The sequence below is a fragment of the Eptesicus fuscus genome, chromosome 14, assembly GCF_027574615.1.
Source record: "Eptesicus fuscus isolate TK198812 chromosome 14, DD_ASM_mEF_20220401, whole genome shotgun sequence".
NCBI lineage: Eukaryota > Metazoa > Chordata > Mammalia > Chiroptera > Vespertilionidae > Eptesicus > Eptesicus fuscus.
This window is the reverse complement of record NC_072486.1, coordinates 44,897,347-44,916,685: the sequence shown is the minus strand read 5'-3', so window position 1 is coordinate 44,916,685 and position 19,339 is coordinate 44,897,347. Positions and strand designations below refer to the sequence as shown.

Sequence of the window (19,339 nt, the reverse complement as noted above, 5' to 3'; positions counted from 1 at the left end):
CTGTTTGATGCTTTACTGTCTCTGTTCTATGAGGCCAGTTTGAATGACAGGCCTCTCAGTATGAGATATATCTGAATAAAAAAATACTTAGAAGAAACCCACCCACTACAGTCGGGAGGAGGAAAATCTTGCATCAAAATAAGGATACAGGTGTCCTGGCCAGTGTGGCTCAGTTGGTTGGAGCATCATCCCATGCACCAAAGGGTCAGAGGTTCGATTCCCTGTCAAAGCATATACCCAGGCTGCGGGTTTGATCCCTGGTTGGGGCACAAATGGGAGGCAACAAATCGATGTTTCTTTCTCATAGTGATGTTTCTTTCTCTCCCACTCTCTCTCCCTTCCTCTCTCTCTAAAAAAGAAAACAAAAATTCTTGGGAGAAGTTTTTTTAAAAAAATAATAAAGTAAATAAGGACACAGGTGATACTTCTTAGGTGAAAAGGTTTTTAAAACAAGTTTACATGTAAGGATATAATTATGAAGGTTGAAAAAGCCAATCAGATTGCAATGTTTGCTCAAAATGCCTAGTAAATGATGTAAATAACATTAAAATCTTATATACAATTTTTTCTGAAGATCTCAGAATTTTATAGATACTGTCTTAATGGCTCAAAACAGGAATTATCATTCCTAACTCACATATGGAAAAAACAAGGTCAGTATGCCATTCCCCAAAGCCCTCTGATAGTCTTTTTTTTTAACAATGTGTCATAACACTCAGCGATAACTCATATTTTAGTACTATGATTTATGGCAAATATCCTGCTTTGAAATAAAAATCTTTTCCAATAAATGTTCTTATGGATATTTATGAGGAAGTTCAAAAGTTTCAAATTAATCAGCAATAATGAATCAAAAATAAAAAGAATTCAGTACAGTTATTTTCAACAGTAAAGAATATGTCAACCAGTAATTTCTCTCCTCTCCTCCCCCACCTTTTCTGGAGAGAGAAAACTCCAAAACATATGGCCCAGGAAGACAATCTGTACTCGTTTATAGCAATGAACTGGCTTTTACATCTCTGGAGCTAGAGTACACAAATGACTTCATAGGCAACAGCTTCCGTATGTTTCATATTTTTAACATTGACCGTTCACAATAAAGATTCTTTGATCCCAGATCAAATGTATGAATCAATTTTCTCTACACTTATTCAGAGAAACCATTATAAAAGCAGCCCTCCTCCCCACCTCAGATGTTCCAGCCCTTCCTCCAATCAGAACTATCTCCATTTGTCACCTTCTCTGTGGTACTTCCCACCCCTTTGCTGTGGTTTTTAGCTCTGCTCGTTAACCTCTCATTCGAAAGAGGCATGGTAATAAATAAGTTTTGTACATAATAAGTTAACCACAATAAATAAGGTTCCTATAAGGAACTCATAGGCATCTTTAATAAAACTGAAAGCTCATGGTAGTATAGTTAGTAAAAAAAAAAAAAAAAGTGTCCCAATCAGGGAAAACATCCTCAGTAGTTGAGGCCTTTGCATATATGCAAGGAAAAAACACACACACTTTTTTTTAAAGAACTAGATTATATTTACGGCATTACAACTGGAATAAGTAAACCGAAATCTAAGGCCTTAAGTTAAATAAATAAATAAAAAATAAATAAATAAATAACAGGACCAAAAAGAGCCTAGATAAATGCAAAACATCAAAATTTTTTTAAATGCCTAAGCATTGCTAAAAAATAAGAGTATCTTCAGCCCGGCTGGTGTGGCTCAGTGGTTGAGCATTGACCTATGAACCAGAGGTAACGGTTTGATTCCTGGTCAGGGCATGGCAGCCAATTGATAATTCTCTCTCATCATTGATGTTTCAATCTCTCTCTCTCTCTCTCTCTCCCATCCTCCTTAAAATTAATAAAAATATATATTTAAATAAAAAAAGAGTATCTTCAACATAAAATTACTTTAAATGATTCCAAGGCCACTTTTTAAGGCCTTATTGAGGAGCAACGTTTTTTATAAAACCATATTTGCTAAAATCTTAAAACATAAATTTTGCAGAAAGGTAGTCATTAAAATACTTCAAATTTTTACAAAATTTTCTGGTGATAAATAAAATAAATTTAGTAGAAGATTATATTTGGGCCTAATTAGGCCCATGTTGTAGAAGAAAGGAGGGAAAGAAAGGAAAGGGGGAGGGAGGGAGGGAGGCAAGGAGGCAGGGAAGGAGGGAGGGGAAAAAAATAAAACAACTAGTGTTGAAGATCTCTTTAATTTTGTTATTGTTATTGTTTCCTTTTGTTTGGACTGGCAGACAGGTCAGGTTTTACAATAATTTAAGTTACTATCATTCTTCAGTTCAAAATACAGCCTGATACCTCAGAAAAAATAAAACAGTGAGAGTGCTGATTCAGACTCTATACTTGGTATTTATAAGCATGAAAATGGCGTACTGTAACTTAAGTCTAACACAGGAGGTTCTTGAGTTGCTTATATACTTAGCAACACTGTTCTAGGCAAAATTAAACCTTCCTGGCTTTTTACTAAATGAGTTGTTGCGTATATCATCCACCCATCCCAAAGATTACAACTTACCTTACACACAGTAGCAAACTGTTGGTTATTTCCTGCTCCAACTACAAGATAGCCATCCTTAGTTTTAAAAGCCTAAAATAAAAAATACACACATAAATTTATAATTTTATATATTGAGAATACCACAAAAGTTGGCTTTACTTTCTAAAACTCCTATATAAAAAGCTTGTTCTAAAGCAATGTTATTAAGTCAGTATCAACGAATTAGTATATTTTCCACTTATATTTGCACAGTGGCTTTCATTTGGGATTTTCAAAGCACTTTCTGGCCCTTCCAGTGTTATAACATGGGAGGGGGAAATGATTTAGGAAAATGAAGAAAATCCTGGAATTTTATTACAGCTCATAATGTGAAATTCTGTATTCATTACAACATGAATAATGTTGAATTTTCCCAAAGTTTTGTATTTTGTTTCCACTTTTTTCTTATAAGGCAAAGCAAGAGGGTACATTGTTTTCTACAAACTATATGAATAGATGGAAAAAGGAAGGCAGAAGGAAGTAAAGAAGGAAGGGAAAGAGGGTGGGCGTGTGCGCTGATGCAGCTACATTTAATCTTTGAAAACCTCAGATGCAAACTTGTGCACAATTTTCACTCTTTAGTAAGTGAATATGGACATATCTGGATCCTGGAATTCTTGTGGCTTATCTACCTGAAAATGTCTGTCCCTTTTTGGAGGGACAGACATTTAGACAGCAATACCGATAAGTAATCAACATTCCTACGTCCCATAATCCTAGCCTCTCTGGAGAAGTTCTCAGCACCTTCTTCTCCACATTTGATCACAGTAGTTTGGAGGAACCAAACTTTACCCTCAGAAAGATTTCTTCCCACTTTCCTTAAGTAAATACATTCCTTCAGTTTCCTTCTTTTCTATGTAAAAATTGCTCTGTATCTTTGCCTACTTTTTCTTCTCTCACTCCTGCCTCTGAGAAACATGACCTCTATCTTTCTTACCAGGGCTTACTCCCATGCTAATGACCTTGGTACTGCTTTAACTAACGTCTTCCAGAACCCTGCTTGAACACCTTGAATTTCTTTACTTCCCCTGGATCCTTTTCTACTGCCTACTTATACGCTCATGCCTACACTAAAAATATTAACAGCAACAACAAAAAATTTCCATCAATCCTGTCATCCCTCTCAAGTGATCTTCCCTCCATCTTTAAATGGTATGAAAGTGCCACCTGTCTGCCCTTCTTCACCAACTACCTGACCCCTCTTTATTATTTAGTACTGTTAATTATCCCATCCTCCAGAAACCTGTTGTCTCTAAGCTCTGTCTAGGTTCATCTTCAATCTCTCTTACTTGTCTTGCAGGAGTATCTTATCCTCAGCCTTCAGCATTTCTTAAGCATCTGTACTTGGTCTTTTACTTCACTTGCTTCTTATGGTAGCCACTAGCCACATGTGGCAATTGAATTTAAATAAACTAAAATTAAATTAGTCACAAAAGATTATATATGTGATTCAATTTACATGAAAAATCCAAAATAGTCATATCTGTGGAGACAGATTAATTACTACCTAGATCTAAGAAAGTTGTAAAAAATTGGGGAGCTACTGCTAATTGACATTGGGTTTCTTGTTGAGGAGATGGAAAGTATTAAAACTGATTGTGGTAATGGCTGCTCAACTCTGTGAATACACTAAAAACCATTGAATCCTATACCTTAAATGGGTGAACTTATATGGTATGTGAATTATTTCCCAAGAAACTGTCAATAAGAAAAATTAAATTAATGGTTCAATTCCACAGACACACTAGCTACATGTCAAGCATTCAATAGCCACACGTGGCCAGTGGCTATCATATTCAATAATGTAGGTGGAGAGCATTTCCACCATCATCATAGAAAGTGGTACAGTACTGGTAGAGCAGAGCTGGTAGATTGTATTTTTTCTTTATTCTTCCTACTAACACTAACATGATAGCTGAAGAATGTCAATTAATAAATGGTTATAAATTGTTAATGAATCAATCAAGTGATTGCTTCCATGTAGTAGAATTGTGGCTAAAATGGATTGTAAGGAAAACACTATAACAGGTTTATCCTATTTACATTTTTGCTTGATTTGGTAATGAATGCTACTAAAAAGATATCACATGCACTATTTTAAACATTCATTTTCCCTGTTCACAGGGCAAAGCAAAGTTAATCTATATATATAAAAGCCTAAGCAACCATTATGATCGAACGACTGGTCGCTATGATGCACACTAATCACCAGGGGGCAGACACTCAATACAGGAGCTTCCCCCTGGTAGTAAGAGCGCTTCCACAGCCAACCTCCCCCAGCCAGCCAACCTCCCGTGGCCCCTCCCCCAGCCATCAGGCCCTGATCACCTGATCAGGGCCAGGCCCCGGACTGGGATGGGAAACTGGGGGTTGGTGGCGGTGAACATGGCCCCTTTCCCAGGGGGGCCGAAGGCCAGCAGCCAACCTCCTGTGCTCCGTTCCTCCCCTTTGTCAGCAGGCCCCAATCAGTCCACCACCCACCCACCATGGCAGTGAGGGAATGGGGGGGAGGCAGGGAACCGCACAGTGGTAGGGCGCCGACGATGGTGGCGTCCATTCCTTCTGCACCCGGCTTGGCAACAATTGCCTCCTCTCCCGACCCTGCTGGGGCCTTCGGGCCCCAATTGGCCCAGCCCCGATCAGCCTTGCCCTGATCGCCAGCCAGGCCTAGGGACCCCACCCATACACAAATTTCATGCACCGGGCCTCTAGTGTTATATATAAGGCATTAGTGTTTCTCAAACTACCAAAAGGGATCTGAAATACAGCTGTGAGTGACAGACAAAGGGTTTTGAGCAAAGATGTCTCAACAAGCCATTGATAACTATGAAGGCACACAGGTTGTATATTTACTCTCCTTTTTGCAAAGGAAGAGGAAGTTGGGGAGTGCAAAACTTATGTGAAGTAACAATGTGTGTTGATAGATATAATGTAAGGAAAGGCTTTCAAAAATTTAGATTAGTAACATGTTCAACAAGTTTACATTTTGGGAGGAGAGGTTATTTCCTTTTTATTAATGATGAAATGCTTGTTTCTTCCTTAAGCTTGAAACCTACCATGAAATAGATCTTTACCAACACATAATTTTTAAAAACTTAAGCAGAGCTAACTAGTTAATGATCACAGGAAAGTGAATAACAGCTAAGCCGCCAGAATATGATTAGACTAAAGAGCACCTAATCACAGACTTATAGAAATAAAGGTAAGATTATGAGTGCTTTAAATACTTATTTGGTCCCTCTTTTGTTTAATAAATATATTTTAATAAGAACTTTCTAAAAAAATACTACATTGTGCTATAGACTGAAATGTTATTGGTGCTCCCCCCACAAAAAAAATTCGCATATTGAAATCCTAACCCCCGTGAGATGATATTAGGAGCAAGAACACAGCCATCTATGAACCAGGAAGTAGGTCTTCACCAGACACCAAATCTGCAATGCCTTGATCTTGAACTTCCTGGTCTCAACAACTGTAAGAAATAAATGTTTGCTGTTTAAGCCACCCAGTCTATGCTATTCTGTTTTAGCAACCTGAGAAAGGGTACTGAGAAGAGAGGTGTGGCTGTAAAAAAAATACCTACAGATGTGGAAGCATCTTTAGACCTGGGTAATGCATAGAGACTAGAAGAGTTTTGAGGTACAAAATAAAAAATCTACATTGCGTGAACAAACCATTAAGGGGAATTCTGGTGAAAGCTCAGAAAGAAAAGAAAGCACTGTAGAGAGAGCCTTAGTCTTCTTAAAAAATAACCTGAGTCATTCTGAATGAAATGTTGGTAGAAATGTAGACAGTAAAGATCATTTTGATGAGGCCTCAGGTGGAATTAGGAATATGTTATTGGAAACTGAAGGAAAGGTGATCCTTGTTATAAAGGTGAAAAACTTGGCTGAACTGTGTTCATGTTCTAGTATTTCATGGAAGGCAGAACTTGCTAGTGATGAAATTGGATGTTTAGCTAAAGCTCTTTCTAAGCAACATGTTGAAGGTACAACTTGGCTCCTCCTGACCACTTATAGTACAATGTGAAAAAAAGAAAAATGACTCAAAGGTAAAATTATTAAGCAAAAAGAAAACAGAAACTAAGGATTTGAAAATTCTCTAGCTATAGGGTGTCCCAAAACAATGTATACACATACTTTGAATAATTATGAAGGCAGTGTTTATTAAAATACATTTCCTTTTCAAAATTGAGCTATCAGCTGTTAGAGTGTTTAATATATTTTTGGAATACCCTGTATGTTGTGAAAAATGAGAAATTATGGTTAGAAGAAAACATTAAGGGTGTAGCCAAGTGAGCATTTGATAAGAGCATACCCTTTAGCAGAGGAAGGAATAAACTGTGATACATCCAGACAATGTGATTCTCAGCACTAAAAAGAAATGAGCTATCTAGCCATGAAAAGACATGGAGGAACCTTAAGTGAATATTACTAAGTGAAAGAAGCCAATCTCAAAAAGCTATATGTTGCATGATCCCAACTATATGACACTCTGGAAAAGACAAAACTATTTTTACAATAAAAAGATCAGTGGTTGCTGGAGCAGGATGGGAGGAAGGATGAATAGGTAGAGCACAGAGGACTTTTAGGGCAGTGAAAATACTCAGTGTTACACCATAATGATGGACTCATGTCATTATACATTTGTCCAAACCAATGGAATGTATACCAAGAGTGAACCCTAATATAAACCATGGACTTTGAATGATCATTATGTGTCAATGATGGTTCATCAGTTGTAACAAATATACTACTCTGGGTAAGGGGTGCGTCAATGTTGATAATGGGGGAGACTTTACATGTGTGGGGAAAAGTGGTATAATGGGAAATTTCTGTACTTTTTGTTCAACTTTGCTGTGAACCTAAAATTGCTCTAAAAATCATTTTTTAAAAAGGGACAATAGGAAGCATCCTTATGGTGATGATAATGTTCTGTATCTTGAATATATCAATGTCAATATCCTGATCATGATATTATACTATAGTTTTGCAAGATGTTACCATTGGCATAAACTGGATAAGGGGTACACAGAATCTGTCTCCATTATTTATTACAATACATGTGAATCTACAATTATCTCAACTTTTTAAAAAAAAATTATTGTTTAAAGTATTATAGTTGTAAAAAAGAGGTCAGCATTTTTATTTTTATTTTTCAAAAAGATGCTGGTATATAACATTAGAGCCCTGACAACAGAGATGGAAGGACATAAAGTTAAGAAATATTTAGATGTTAAAATCTACTACAGTTGGTAATGACTTGAACATGACAGTTGAGAATTGAAATCTAAGGGAAAGGAAGGCATCATGGATGGCATTTAGGTGTCTGAGGAGTTTTTGTGATAATCCAGAGGAAATTTCAAATGAGTAGGAATTGGGGACCATATGAACGCCTGTGAACTGTAGACAAAATTTGGAAGTCATTTGCTTGTCACCCATTACTAAAGCCATCACACAGGTGAGGTCATTTAGAAAGAGTTCATACTGCAGAGTAGGGGGAAGTACGGGAGCCAAGGATGAGTCTGAAGGCCACCCCCATTTGAAAGAGGGCAGAAGAGGAGTTAGCCAGAGAGTAAGATGGGCACTAAAGAATGCCCACAGGCCGTCTTTCCTTACCTGAGCGAATGTGGCCTTGGTATCACAATGTAGACAGAATTGGGTTTGAAGTGGATCAAGGACTAAGTAACAGGCAAGGAAATGGAGGCAGCACATGCAAACATCCAGGAAGTGAAGAATGAGCACAGGCGGAGTACGATGCAGAGCCAGGCCCCCATGTCAGCTGGTGAAAGTTCACACTGGATCCTTCTGCTTTCTGATGAAGGAAGAGGTGAGGCTATCAAATGAGAGGAGGGCTGGGAGACGAGACGTGAGACTAGAAGACTGAAAGGAGTGGAGACCTGCTGATGTATCGTTACCAAGACGGAGAGCAGAGTAACCAGATAAGCACAATTGTAATGCTGAAGTGTTGAGAGCCTAATTAAGTGGCTTCCTTCCATCATCACTCAGTTACAGGGAATAAATGAATATTTACATTCACTAGATTTAGGGTTTTATCAGATGGATATGACAAAGAGATACAAGTTTAGGAAAAATACCCAGAATGTTACTGAGCAGTGAACAATGGGCTGAGTATGGAACAGGTGGTGAAGACAGGAGGAGACTATGGCTAGGACAGTGCATAAGAAATCCTGTGAAGTCAAAATATTCTCATAATAGAAGTCACTAAACACGCAAGGTGGGCAGGTCAGACTGTAAAATGCTCCATTCAGTGGTTATTGAAGTGAAACAATTTCAGTGTGAGGTGAGAGCCACAGTAGGAGGGTCATAGACTAGTTGCTGATAAAAGTTGGGGACTCAATAAAAACTATTATTATTAAACAATTACTATATACTGGGTCTGCATAAAAGGAACTCCCGCGTGCATTCTAAGCCCTCAGATTCTGGTGCCTGGGCCCTCATCCACTCTGCAAATAACTCCCTTCTCTGACTCTTCATCCTCGGTTGCCTCACTCTCCATACCAGGCATGACAAGTGACAACAGGCCATGCACACCCCCACTACCATGCTGCCCATCACAGATCAAACGCAGCAAACTGAGCTGCAAACACTCATGACTCAGGTGTCTCTTCCTTTTGTAAGGAAGTCAAGCCTAAGGTGGAAAAAGGCAGTCACTTCTGCATGAAAAGATGGGAAAAGGGCAGCAGGAGCAAATATCTGTAGTTTTGTTTTGTATTTTTAATCTTTTTAATCTTTTTTTAATTGTTTAAAGTATTACATATGTCTCTCCCTTCCCCCCAATTGAACCCTCCCCGGCTACTCCCACCCTCCAGGACAAGCCCCCACTGCCCCAGTGTCCGTGTCCATTGCTAATATGCATGCATACAAGTCTTTTGGTTGATCTCTAACCCCCTCCCCCCAACTCCTCTGCCTTCCCTCTGAGGTTGGATGGTCTGTTTGGTGGTTCTATGTCTCTGGATCTATTTTTGTTCATCAGTTTATGTATGTTGTTCATTATATCCCACATATGAGTGAGATCGTGTGATATTTATCTTTAGTTTTAAGAAGACAAAGCCAGAACTAAGCTTTTCCACATAGGAGACCAGATTTTATTATTCCTGAGGAAAGACGCCTCTTTCTGTGGGCTGTGCTTATCCAAGGGTGACCAGTTTCACTGGTTAGAAGATCACGCAGAAATGACATGATTTTCTTCACATTCTAGTCATGATAAACCTCCTCTTTTTGGAGAGAGGTGTTTTTCAGGCTGAGAAAATATTTATTGGTAAAGGATTAGATATCCCAAGGAAATGGCACAAGACATCAAATTGAAAGACATGGAAAGATATGTAAAGAGCATGGGGGTTCAGAGTTTAGTTCCTCAGGTTAGAGCAGTTTCAGTTGTAAAATGTGACCATACCTGAATGACTGAGGGGTAAAGATGTGAACTACAGGAGCAGGGAATAGTGAGCAGATGTGAAGGCAGAGAAATAAGAGGGTCAGTCTGGAATTCCCATTGTTCTTGGAAGTGTCTGTTCTTCCCAAATGCTCTGCTTTCTGAGCTTCGAGTTTTCTAAATATAAAACCACAGGAGGAAGTTCTGCATCAACTCAATCTATCAGATGATCGAATGGAAAAAAGAAAAACTGGAACTTTCTGCGTCATCCTCATGAGCTACCTGTGTTGATTTATCAGTATTTTCTCTGGTCTAAATAAAGTGCATCCAATTGGTAGTGTCTATTTAAAAAAAAAAAAAAAAGGAACACAAATGTTAAGCCTTTGGGTTACTTAATTTTTAACACCACATTCTTCCACAAAAGGTAACCCTTGTTAAATGACTTCATCATCCACTGGAAAAAGACATTCCATGAAGTTTAACTCATTGCCATGAGAATGTTTCTGGAATGTCAAGCAGTCACTGGCTTTGGGACTGGGAGAGTACATTGTGACAAATATAGAGCACTATTTCCTATCACTAATAGTTCAGTTCACCTTATGGTGTTAGAGCTGGCTGAGCCAGATGGCTATAAGGCACAAACTGCTTACAAGTCAAGAACAGTGTCATCTATGAAATGGTAAGTGAGCCCAGGAATACCTAATTTCACATACTACCTATTTGGCTTTGTCTGCATATTTTCATAGGGTATATGCCTTTTGGAGGACCCATTTCTAAATACTAGCACTTGCCTTGAATTTTAGAATAGCCTTGAGTACAATATTATGTACTGATTTCCAGTTATCCCAGATACAGGCCAGAATTTCCCAATTCCAAATAAAGTTTGAATGCTCAAAGATGTCCTGAAGGTTCTTCAAAATCAATTAATCTCATTTCAAATCAAACATATCTAGGATTTCAAACACTTGGTTATTAATACTGGGTATGGAGGCAATGGCAAGAAAGAAAATGAAAATGTCTTAAATTATTTATATTTTTCATAAATTGTCAATGGATATCTTTTTTTTACTTGTTGTCAATTACAGTTTACATTCAATATTATTTTGTATTAGGTTCAGGTGTTACACAATCATTTATATATATAAAGATCCAGGGTCTGTAACATCCAAAACGACCAAAGGGACAACCAAACACCAGGCTGCACGCGCAGCAGGCTCAGGTGAGTGGGGACTGGTGAGTGGGCTGAACTGCTGATCTCTCAGAGAGAGAGATGCTCGGCTGCTGGTGAGGCCCGCCTCTCTGATCAGGCCCAGAGATAGGCCCAGAAATGCTGACTGGCATAGAAACTGACCAATCAGAACCAAATCTGGGTAAACTGCAAGGAGCCAATGGCTGCCTAGGAGGCACAGCTTTTGACGCTGACTGGCATAGAAACTGACCAATCAGAACCAAATCTGGGTGAAGTGCGAGGAGCCAATGGCTGCCTAGGAGGTGGAGCTTTTGATGCTGACTGGCATAGAAACCGACCAATCAGAACCAAATCTGAGTGAATTGCAAGAAGCCAATGGCTACCTAGGAGACAGAGCTTTTGACACTGACTGGCATAGAAACCGACCAGTCAGAACCTAATCTGGGTGAACTGCAAAGGCAGAACCTAAGGTGGGGGCTGAGGAGGGGTTTTAAGGGCAACAGCTGTTTGGTTTAACCTTTTGCACTCGGATGTCGAGTGTGACTTGACATGGTTAGCATTAGAATAAAGGAATCGAGAAAAAAGCAAGCAAGTGCAAAGGGTTAAGGTGTAAGAAAGTTCAATTTTTTAATGACTGGTTTGGCAATACAGTGCATATGGCTGGCTATCAGTCCAGATATAGGGATTATGTATTTTTGTCTGCCAAGAGCATCTCCTCCTGCTGCTGAAAAAAGCTTCCTCCCCCATTTAAGCAATCCTATCCTATATAATCTATCTATACTAATATAAGGGTAATATGCTAATTAGACCTGGTCAACCGGCCATCTTCCAGTCATCCTAATTCTTTCTGGACATAGCCATGGTGGTAGGGGCTGAGGCAGAGGCAGTTAGGGGCGATCAGGCCAGCAGAGGAGAGCAGTTAGGGGTGAAATCAGGCTGGCAGGGGAGGGTAGTTAGGGGTGATCAGGCAGGCAGACAGAGGCAGTTAGGTGTGATAAGGCAGGTAGGCAGAGAGGTTAGGGGCAATCAGGCAGGCAGGCAGAGGGGTTAGGAGCAATCAAGCAGGCAGGCAGAGGCAGTTAAGGGCGATCAGACAGGCAGGCAGGTGAGCGGTTAGGAGCCTGTGGTCCCAGATTGCGAGAGGAATGTCCAACTGCCAGTAGAGGCCCGATCCCACAGGGCAGTCAGACACCCTCCAAGGGGTCCCCGATTGGAGAGGTTGCAGGCGGGGCTGAGGGAACCCCTCCCCCATGCACAAATTTCATGCACCGGGCCACTAGTATACTTTACAAACTGTTCCCCTATATTTCCGATACCCACCTGGCACCATATAAGTCCCAATTTGTACTTCTCAATTCCTTCACCTTTTGCACCCAGTTCCCCAATGCCTTTCCCCTCCAGCAACCATCAGTCTGTTCTCTGTATTTATGAGTCTGTTTCTGTTTTGTTTGTTCATTAATGTTGTTCTTTAGATTCCACATATAAGTGAAATCATATGGTACTTGTCTTTCTCTGGCTGACTTATTTCACTTAGAATAATACCCTCTAGTTTCCTTTGCTGTCACAAATGGTAAGATTTCATTCTTTGTTATTCCATTGTATATATGTACCACCACTTTATCTACTCATCTTTTGATGGGCATTTGGGCTGCTTCCATACTTGGTATTGTAAAAAATGCTGTAATGAGCATACAGATGCATATATTCTTTTGAATTAGTGTTTTGGACTTCTTCAGATAAATTTCCAGAAGTGGAATCACTGGGTCATAAGGCAGTTCCATTTTTAAATTTTTGAGGTAACTACATAATGCTTTCCACGGTGACTGCATTAACCTCCATTCCCACCAACAGTGTATGAGGGTTCCCTTTTCTCCACATCCTCTCCAACACTTATAGTTTGTGGATTTGTTCATGATAGCCATTCTAACAGAGGTGAAGTGATATCTCATTGCAATTTTAATTTCCATTTCTGTAATGATTAGTGACATTAAGCATATCTGCATATGTCTATTGGCCATCTGTATGTCCTCTTTGAAAGTGTCTATTAAGGTCCTCCACCCATTTTTTAATTGGATTGTTTGGGGGGATTTTTTGGTGTCAAATTGTATGAATTCTTTACAAATTTTAGATATTAACCCCTTATCAGATATATCATGAGAGTATGTTCTCCCATTCAGTGGGTTCTCTTTTAATTTTGTTGATAATTTCCTTTTTGCTGTGTAAAAACTTTTTAGTTTGATGTAGTCCCACTGGTTATTATCTCTTTTGTTTCCTTTGCTGGAGCAGATATAGTAGGGGAGAAAAAAATTACTCAGAGGAATGTCCAAGATTTTACTGCCTATTTTTTCTTCTAGGAGATTTATAACTTGGAGTCTTACATTTAAGTCTTTAATCCATTTTGAGTTTATTCTGTAAATGGTATAAAAAGGTGGTCTAGTTTCATATTGTTACATGTATCTATCCAATTTTCCCAACGCCATTTATTGAATAGACTGTGTTTACCCTATTGCATGTTCTTACCTTCTTTGTCAAATATTAAATGACCATATAGGCATGGGTTTATTTCCAAGCTCTTTACAGTGTTCCATTGATCTATATGTCTTTTTTATGCCAATACTATGCTGTTTTGATTATGAAAGTCTGGTAGTATAGTTTGATATAAGGTAGCATGATTCCTCCGACTTTGTTGTTCTTCCTAAAGATTGCTGTCACTATTTGGTGTCTTTTGTGTTCCATATAAATTTTTGGATTATTTGTTCTAGTGCTGTGAAATACACCATTGGTATTTTGATAGGAATTGTGATGAATCTATAGATTGCTTTGGGTATGATGGACATTTTAATGATGCTAATTCTTCATATCCATGGCCATGGTACTTACTTCCATTTATTTATGTCTTCTTCAGTTTCTTTCTTAAGTGTCTTATAATTTAGTTCCTTGCTTAAATTTATTCCTAGGCTTTTGTTTTTAATGCAATTGCAAATTAGATTGTTTTCTTAGTTTCTCTTTATGCTGGTTCGCTATTAGTGTATAAAAATGCAACCTATTCTGGATATTTTTTTGTATTCTTCTACTTTAATGAATTTATTTATTGGTTATAATAGTATTTTTGGTGGAATTCTTAAGGTTCTCTATGTACAATCATCTGCAAATAATGACAGTTTTACTTCTTCCTTTCCAGTTTAAATGTATTTTATTTCTTTTTCTTGTCTGATTGCTATGTCTAGGACTTCCAGTATTATGTTGAATAAGAGTGGTGAAAGCAGGCATCCCTGTCTTATTCATCTTCAGGAAAAGGCTTTCAGTTTTTCCATGCTAAGTATGATGCTGGCTGTGGGTTTTTCATTTTTAGCCTTTATTATATTGAGGTATGATCTCTCTATTACCACTTTGCTTTATTATATTGAGGTATGATTTCCCTATTACCACTTAGCCGGGAGTTTATATCATTAATGGGTGCTGGATTTTGTCAAACGCTTTTCTGCATCTATGATCATATGATTTTTATCCTTAATTTTGTTTATGTGGTATATCGCATTAAATGTGATCTGTGGATATTGTACCAACCTTGCATCCTAGGAATATATCCTGTTTGATCATGGTATACGATATTTTTAATGTATTTGCTGAATTCAATTTAATAATCTTTTGTTGAAGATTTTGTACCTATGTTTGTCAGGGACACTGACCTATAATTTTCTTTGTTTTAATGTCTTTAGCTGTTGTTTGGTTTGTTTTTATTAGGATAATGCTGGCACTGTAAAATGAGCTTGCGAGTCTTCCCTCCTCTTGAATTTCTTGCAATAGTTTGGGAAGCACAGGTGTTAGTTCTTCTTTGAATGTTTGGTAAAATTCACCAAATAATCCACTCAAGGAATTTTATTTATTGGGAGTTTTTTAATTACTGCTTCAATTTTGTTCATTGTAATTGGTCTATTTAGATTTTCTGTTTCTTCTTGATTCAGTTTAGGAGATTGTATATATTTACGAATTTAATCAAGATCTTCTAGATTGTCCAATTTGTTGGCATATAGTTTTTAAACATATTTTCTTATAAGCCTTTATGTTTCTGCAGTGTCAGTTGTTATTTTCCCTCTTTCATTTCTCATTTCATTTATTTGGGTTGCTCTCTTTTTTCTTGATGAATCTGGTTTAAAGTGTATCAACCTTTTTATCTTTTCAAAGAACCAGCTCTTAGTTTAATTCATTTCTTGTATTGTGTTTTTAGACCCTATTTCATTTATTTCTGCTCTGACCTTTATTTCCATTTTTCTAGTAACTTTGATCAAAGTTTTATTTATTGTTCTTTTTCTTGATCCTTTCAGTGTAAGTTAGATTGTTTATTTTATATTTTTCTTGTTTCTTGAGGTAGGCCTGGAATGCTATGAACGTTTTTTTCCCATTTATTTTTGCATGAATTATCGTTTTCCATCCCTTCACTTTCAGTCTGTGTGCACCTTTTGTTATGAGGTGGGTCTCATGTAGACAGCATATATATGGGTCTTATTTTCTTATCCATTCAGCTACCCTATATCTTTTGATTGGAGCATTTAAGCGATTTACATTAAAATTGTTATTGATAAGTACATATTATTGCCATTTTATGCTTTATAACTATGTTCCTCTTTTTGTTTTTCTCTTTCTTCTTCTTAAAGAAGCCCCATTAACATTTTTATGGAATACTGGTTTGGTGGTGATGAATTCCTTTAGCTTTTTCTTTCTGGGAAGCTTTTTATTTATCCTTTGATTTTAAATGCTAGCCTTGCTGGAAAGAGAAGTCTTGATTGTAGGTCCCTTGCTTTTCATCAAGTTAAATATTTCATGCCAATCACTTCTAGTCTGAAATGTTTCTGTTGTTAAATCAGTTTTATGGGAGCTCCCTTATAGCTACCTTACTGTCTTTCTCTTGCTTCTTTTAAGATTCTCTCTCTCTTGCCTGGCTGGTGTAGCTCAGTGGTTGAGCATCAACCCATGAACCAGGAAGTCATGGTCCAATTCCTGGTCAGGGCACATGCCCAGGTTGCAGACTCGCTCCCCAGTAGGAGGATGCAGGAGGCAGCCGATCAATGATTCTCTCTCATCATTGATGCTTCCATTTCTCTCTCCCTCTCCCTTCATCTCTGAAATCAATAAAAAATATATTTAAAAAAAAGAACCAGAGTATATCCCAACAAACCAGAAACACCAATCAGAAAGGATATATCCACCCCTATATTCATAGCAGCACAATTTACAATAGCTAAGATTTGGAAACAGCCTGAGTGCCCATCAGCAAATGAGTGGATTAAAAAACTGTGGTACATCTACACAATGGAATACTATGCTGCTATAAAAAAGAGGGAACTTTTATCATTTGCAACAGCATGGATGGAACTGGAGAGCATTATGCTAAGTGAAATAATAAGCCAGTCGGAGAAAGATCAATATCATATGATCTCACTCATATGTGGGATATAATGATCAACATAATTTGATGAACAAGAATAGATCCAGAGACAAAAGGCAGGGGAGAGGGTAAGTTAGAGAGCAACCAAAGGACTTGTATGCATGCATGTTAGTATAACCAATGGACACAGACACTGGGGTATTGGGGGCTTGCCCGGGATGGGAATGGATAGGTGGGGGGGCGGGGTCAACTGGGGAAAAATAAGACATATGTAAAACTTTAGACAATAAAAATTAAATAATAAATAATAGTAATAAAAGAATAGATCCAGAGACAAATGGCGGGGGGGGGGGTGGTTAGAGAGCAACCAAAGGACTTGTATGCATGCATATTAGCATGTATAACCAATGGACACAGACACTGGGGCGGTGGGGCTTGCCCAGGGTAGGAATGGCTGCGGAGGGGCGGGGGGGTCAATTAGGGAAAAATAAGACATACGTAAAACTTTAGACAATAAAAAAATTATAATAAAAAAATAAAAAAGAACCACGGGTTGGCAGAGTTTTTTAATCTTACGTCCTCTTCACCTCATGGGTGAAGGAGAACTCCCCTGCCCTAGGGTTAGGGGATGGCCAAACACAACACCCAAAACTGGACAGATAGGATCAACAGCAGTTTACTAGTCACATATGACCACAGCCCAGGGGAGGAGGATACTGCATGCACAGCGCCACATGGGAGCTGCAGTCAGTAACAAAGTGAACAGCCAGGGTCAGGGGGAAGCAGGCTTGATAGCACCAAGAGGGGGGTGCATCCTCTGGTTCCCACAAAACATGAATCACTTGTTTGAGTAATTCCACTGGCTGGCCAGGAACTGAAACACTACTCAGGAATAAATAGACACTGTGCCTGGTTATTTAAGGAGACTTGGTTTGGCTAGGGGACCTCAGTTACTGGAGCAGAATGGGGACAGGAACTTGCAATCAGGCCCACTTGTGGGACTCCTGGCTTCAGATGTCAAGACAGAATATCATATTAATTTTAGGTCTTATACCATTCAGGGTTTTATTATTATTATTTCAGCATTTTAAAAATAACATTACATTGTCTCCTGGCTTCCATAGATTTATTTTAAATATTTATTGATTGATTATTTTTTAGAGAGAGAGAGGAAGGGAGAGATATTGACTTGTTGTTCCACCTGTCCATGCACTCATTGGTTGATTCCATGTGCCTCAATCAGGGATCAAACCCACAACCTTGGTGCATCCAGAGGATGCTCCAACCAACTGAGCTACCCAACCAGGGCTCCATAGATTTTTTTAAATCTGTCATTATGCTTTATGTAGCTTTTCCAAAGATAATATGACTTTCTCCACCTCTGGCCTCATTTCAGAAGATTCATTAGACTCTGATGTTGACAATTTTCAGTTGCCTGAGATTCTTGAATCTGTTGGTTAATATCCTTCATCAGCTTAGGGAAATTCTCAGTCATTACTTTTTCAAATATTGCTTACTCCTATTCTCTCTATACTCTCCTTCTGAAATGATAACACATGTGTTGGAGCTTTTGAGCATGATCTACATATATCTTATACTTTTTTTTTTTTTTTTGCTTCCATTCTTTTCTTTATCCCATTACTTTTTCTATCCTGAACTTCAGTTTGGATATTTTTATTGACTTCTCTCTAAATTCACTAATACTGTCTTACTGTGTGCAACTTGTGGTTAAATTTATCTAATGAGTTCCAATTTCTGATATATTTTGGTATTGTTTAACCTTTTGCACTCGGATGTCGAGTGTGACTCGACACGGTTAGCATCAGTAGTAGCTCATATGTCGAATTCTATTGAATGTATCAATAATTTGAAATATAAAAAATCCAAATAAATAAGTTTGTATAAAAAGAAACTCCAGTTTTTTATTCTACTGCCGGGCTTTGTAAAATCTGGGGTATTTAAAAAATTAAATCCCGAGTAGAATAAAGGAATCGAGAAAAAAGCAAGCGAGTGCAAAGGGTTAATGTCCATTTAATTAATTTTATATTTATGTTGAAATAGCCTATCTTTTTATCATCACCATTTTGACCATCTCTTCCTCTACTAGTATTTTTAACACATTTATAATGACTATTATTGGAGTCCTTGCCTCTTATATTTAATATATGGTTCATCTCTGTCTGCCTCCATTGATTATTTTATTTCTTGCATATCAGTCACTTTTGCAACTTTATCACATCTACAAATTTTCAATTATGTGTTAAACATTATAAAGGATATATTGCTAAGCCTCTGGATTACATTAACTTCCTATAAAATTCCAGGGTGTTGATGTTAAGTTTTGTTCTGGTGGGCAGGTTGACTTACCTAAAAGACTGCCTTGATCTTATTAAAAATTGGCTTTAGCCTTTGTTAAAGTTGGTTATTGCAATATTTTCCTAGACTTTGGTCCTTACTCAGAGGGGGTGCTCTTTCCAGGTTCTCAAAGTAATAACACAAAGTACTGACTAAGCCTACTTTTGGCAGAGCATATTACAACTTTCAAAGAATTTTCACATTTATTTTATTTGATCAAACACAGGTTCTCTTACTAAGATAAAAAAAGAGAGTATTCAGCACATAGCAGAAAACACCCAAAAGTTCTCCAGATTTAAAGGCTATTCCTTATCTCAGGGTTATTAAAGTGAACCACCATTATTCCTTTATTCAGTACATATTTATTGTGTCCTACCGTATATTCTTATGGGTACTATATTAGGCACTGGGAATACAAATAAGAATAATATACTTTCAAGAGGTCTAATGTACAAG

At 37.9% G+C, this 19,339-nt stretch overlaps 1 protein-coding gene across 1 annotated transcript in view; it reads right to left on the bottom strand.

The window, feature by feature from the left end:
• Window positions 1-19,339, bottom strand: part of SUGCT (succinyl-CoA:glutarate-CoA transferase) — a 555,315-nt gene that overhangs the window by 365,929 nt on the left and 170,047 nt on the right. The window contains exon 10 of the mRNA XM_008150339.3: window positions 2,541-2,612. Within this exon, the coding sequence (XP_008148561.1) occupies window positions 2,541-2,612 (72 nt within the window). The remainder of the gene's footprint in view (window positions 1-2,540; window positions 2,613-19,339) is intronic.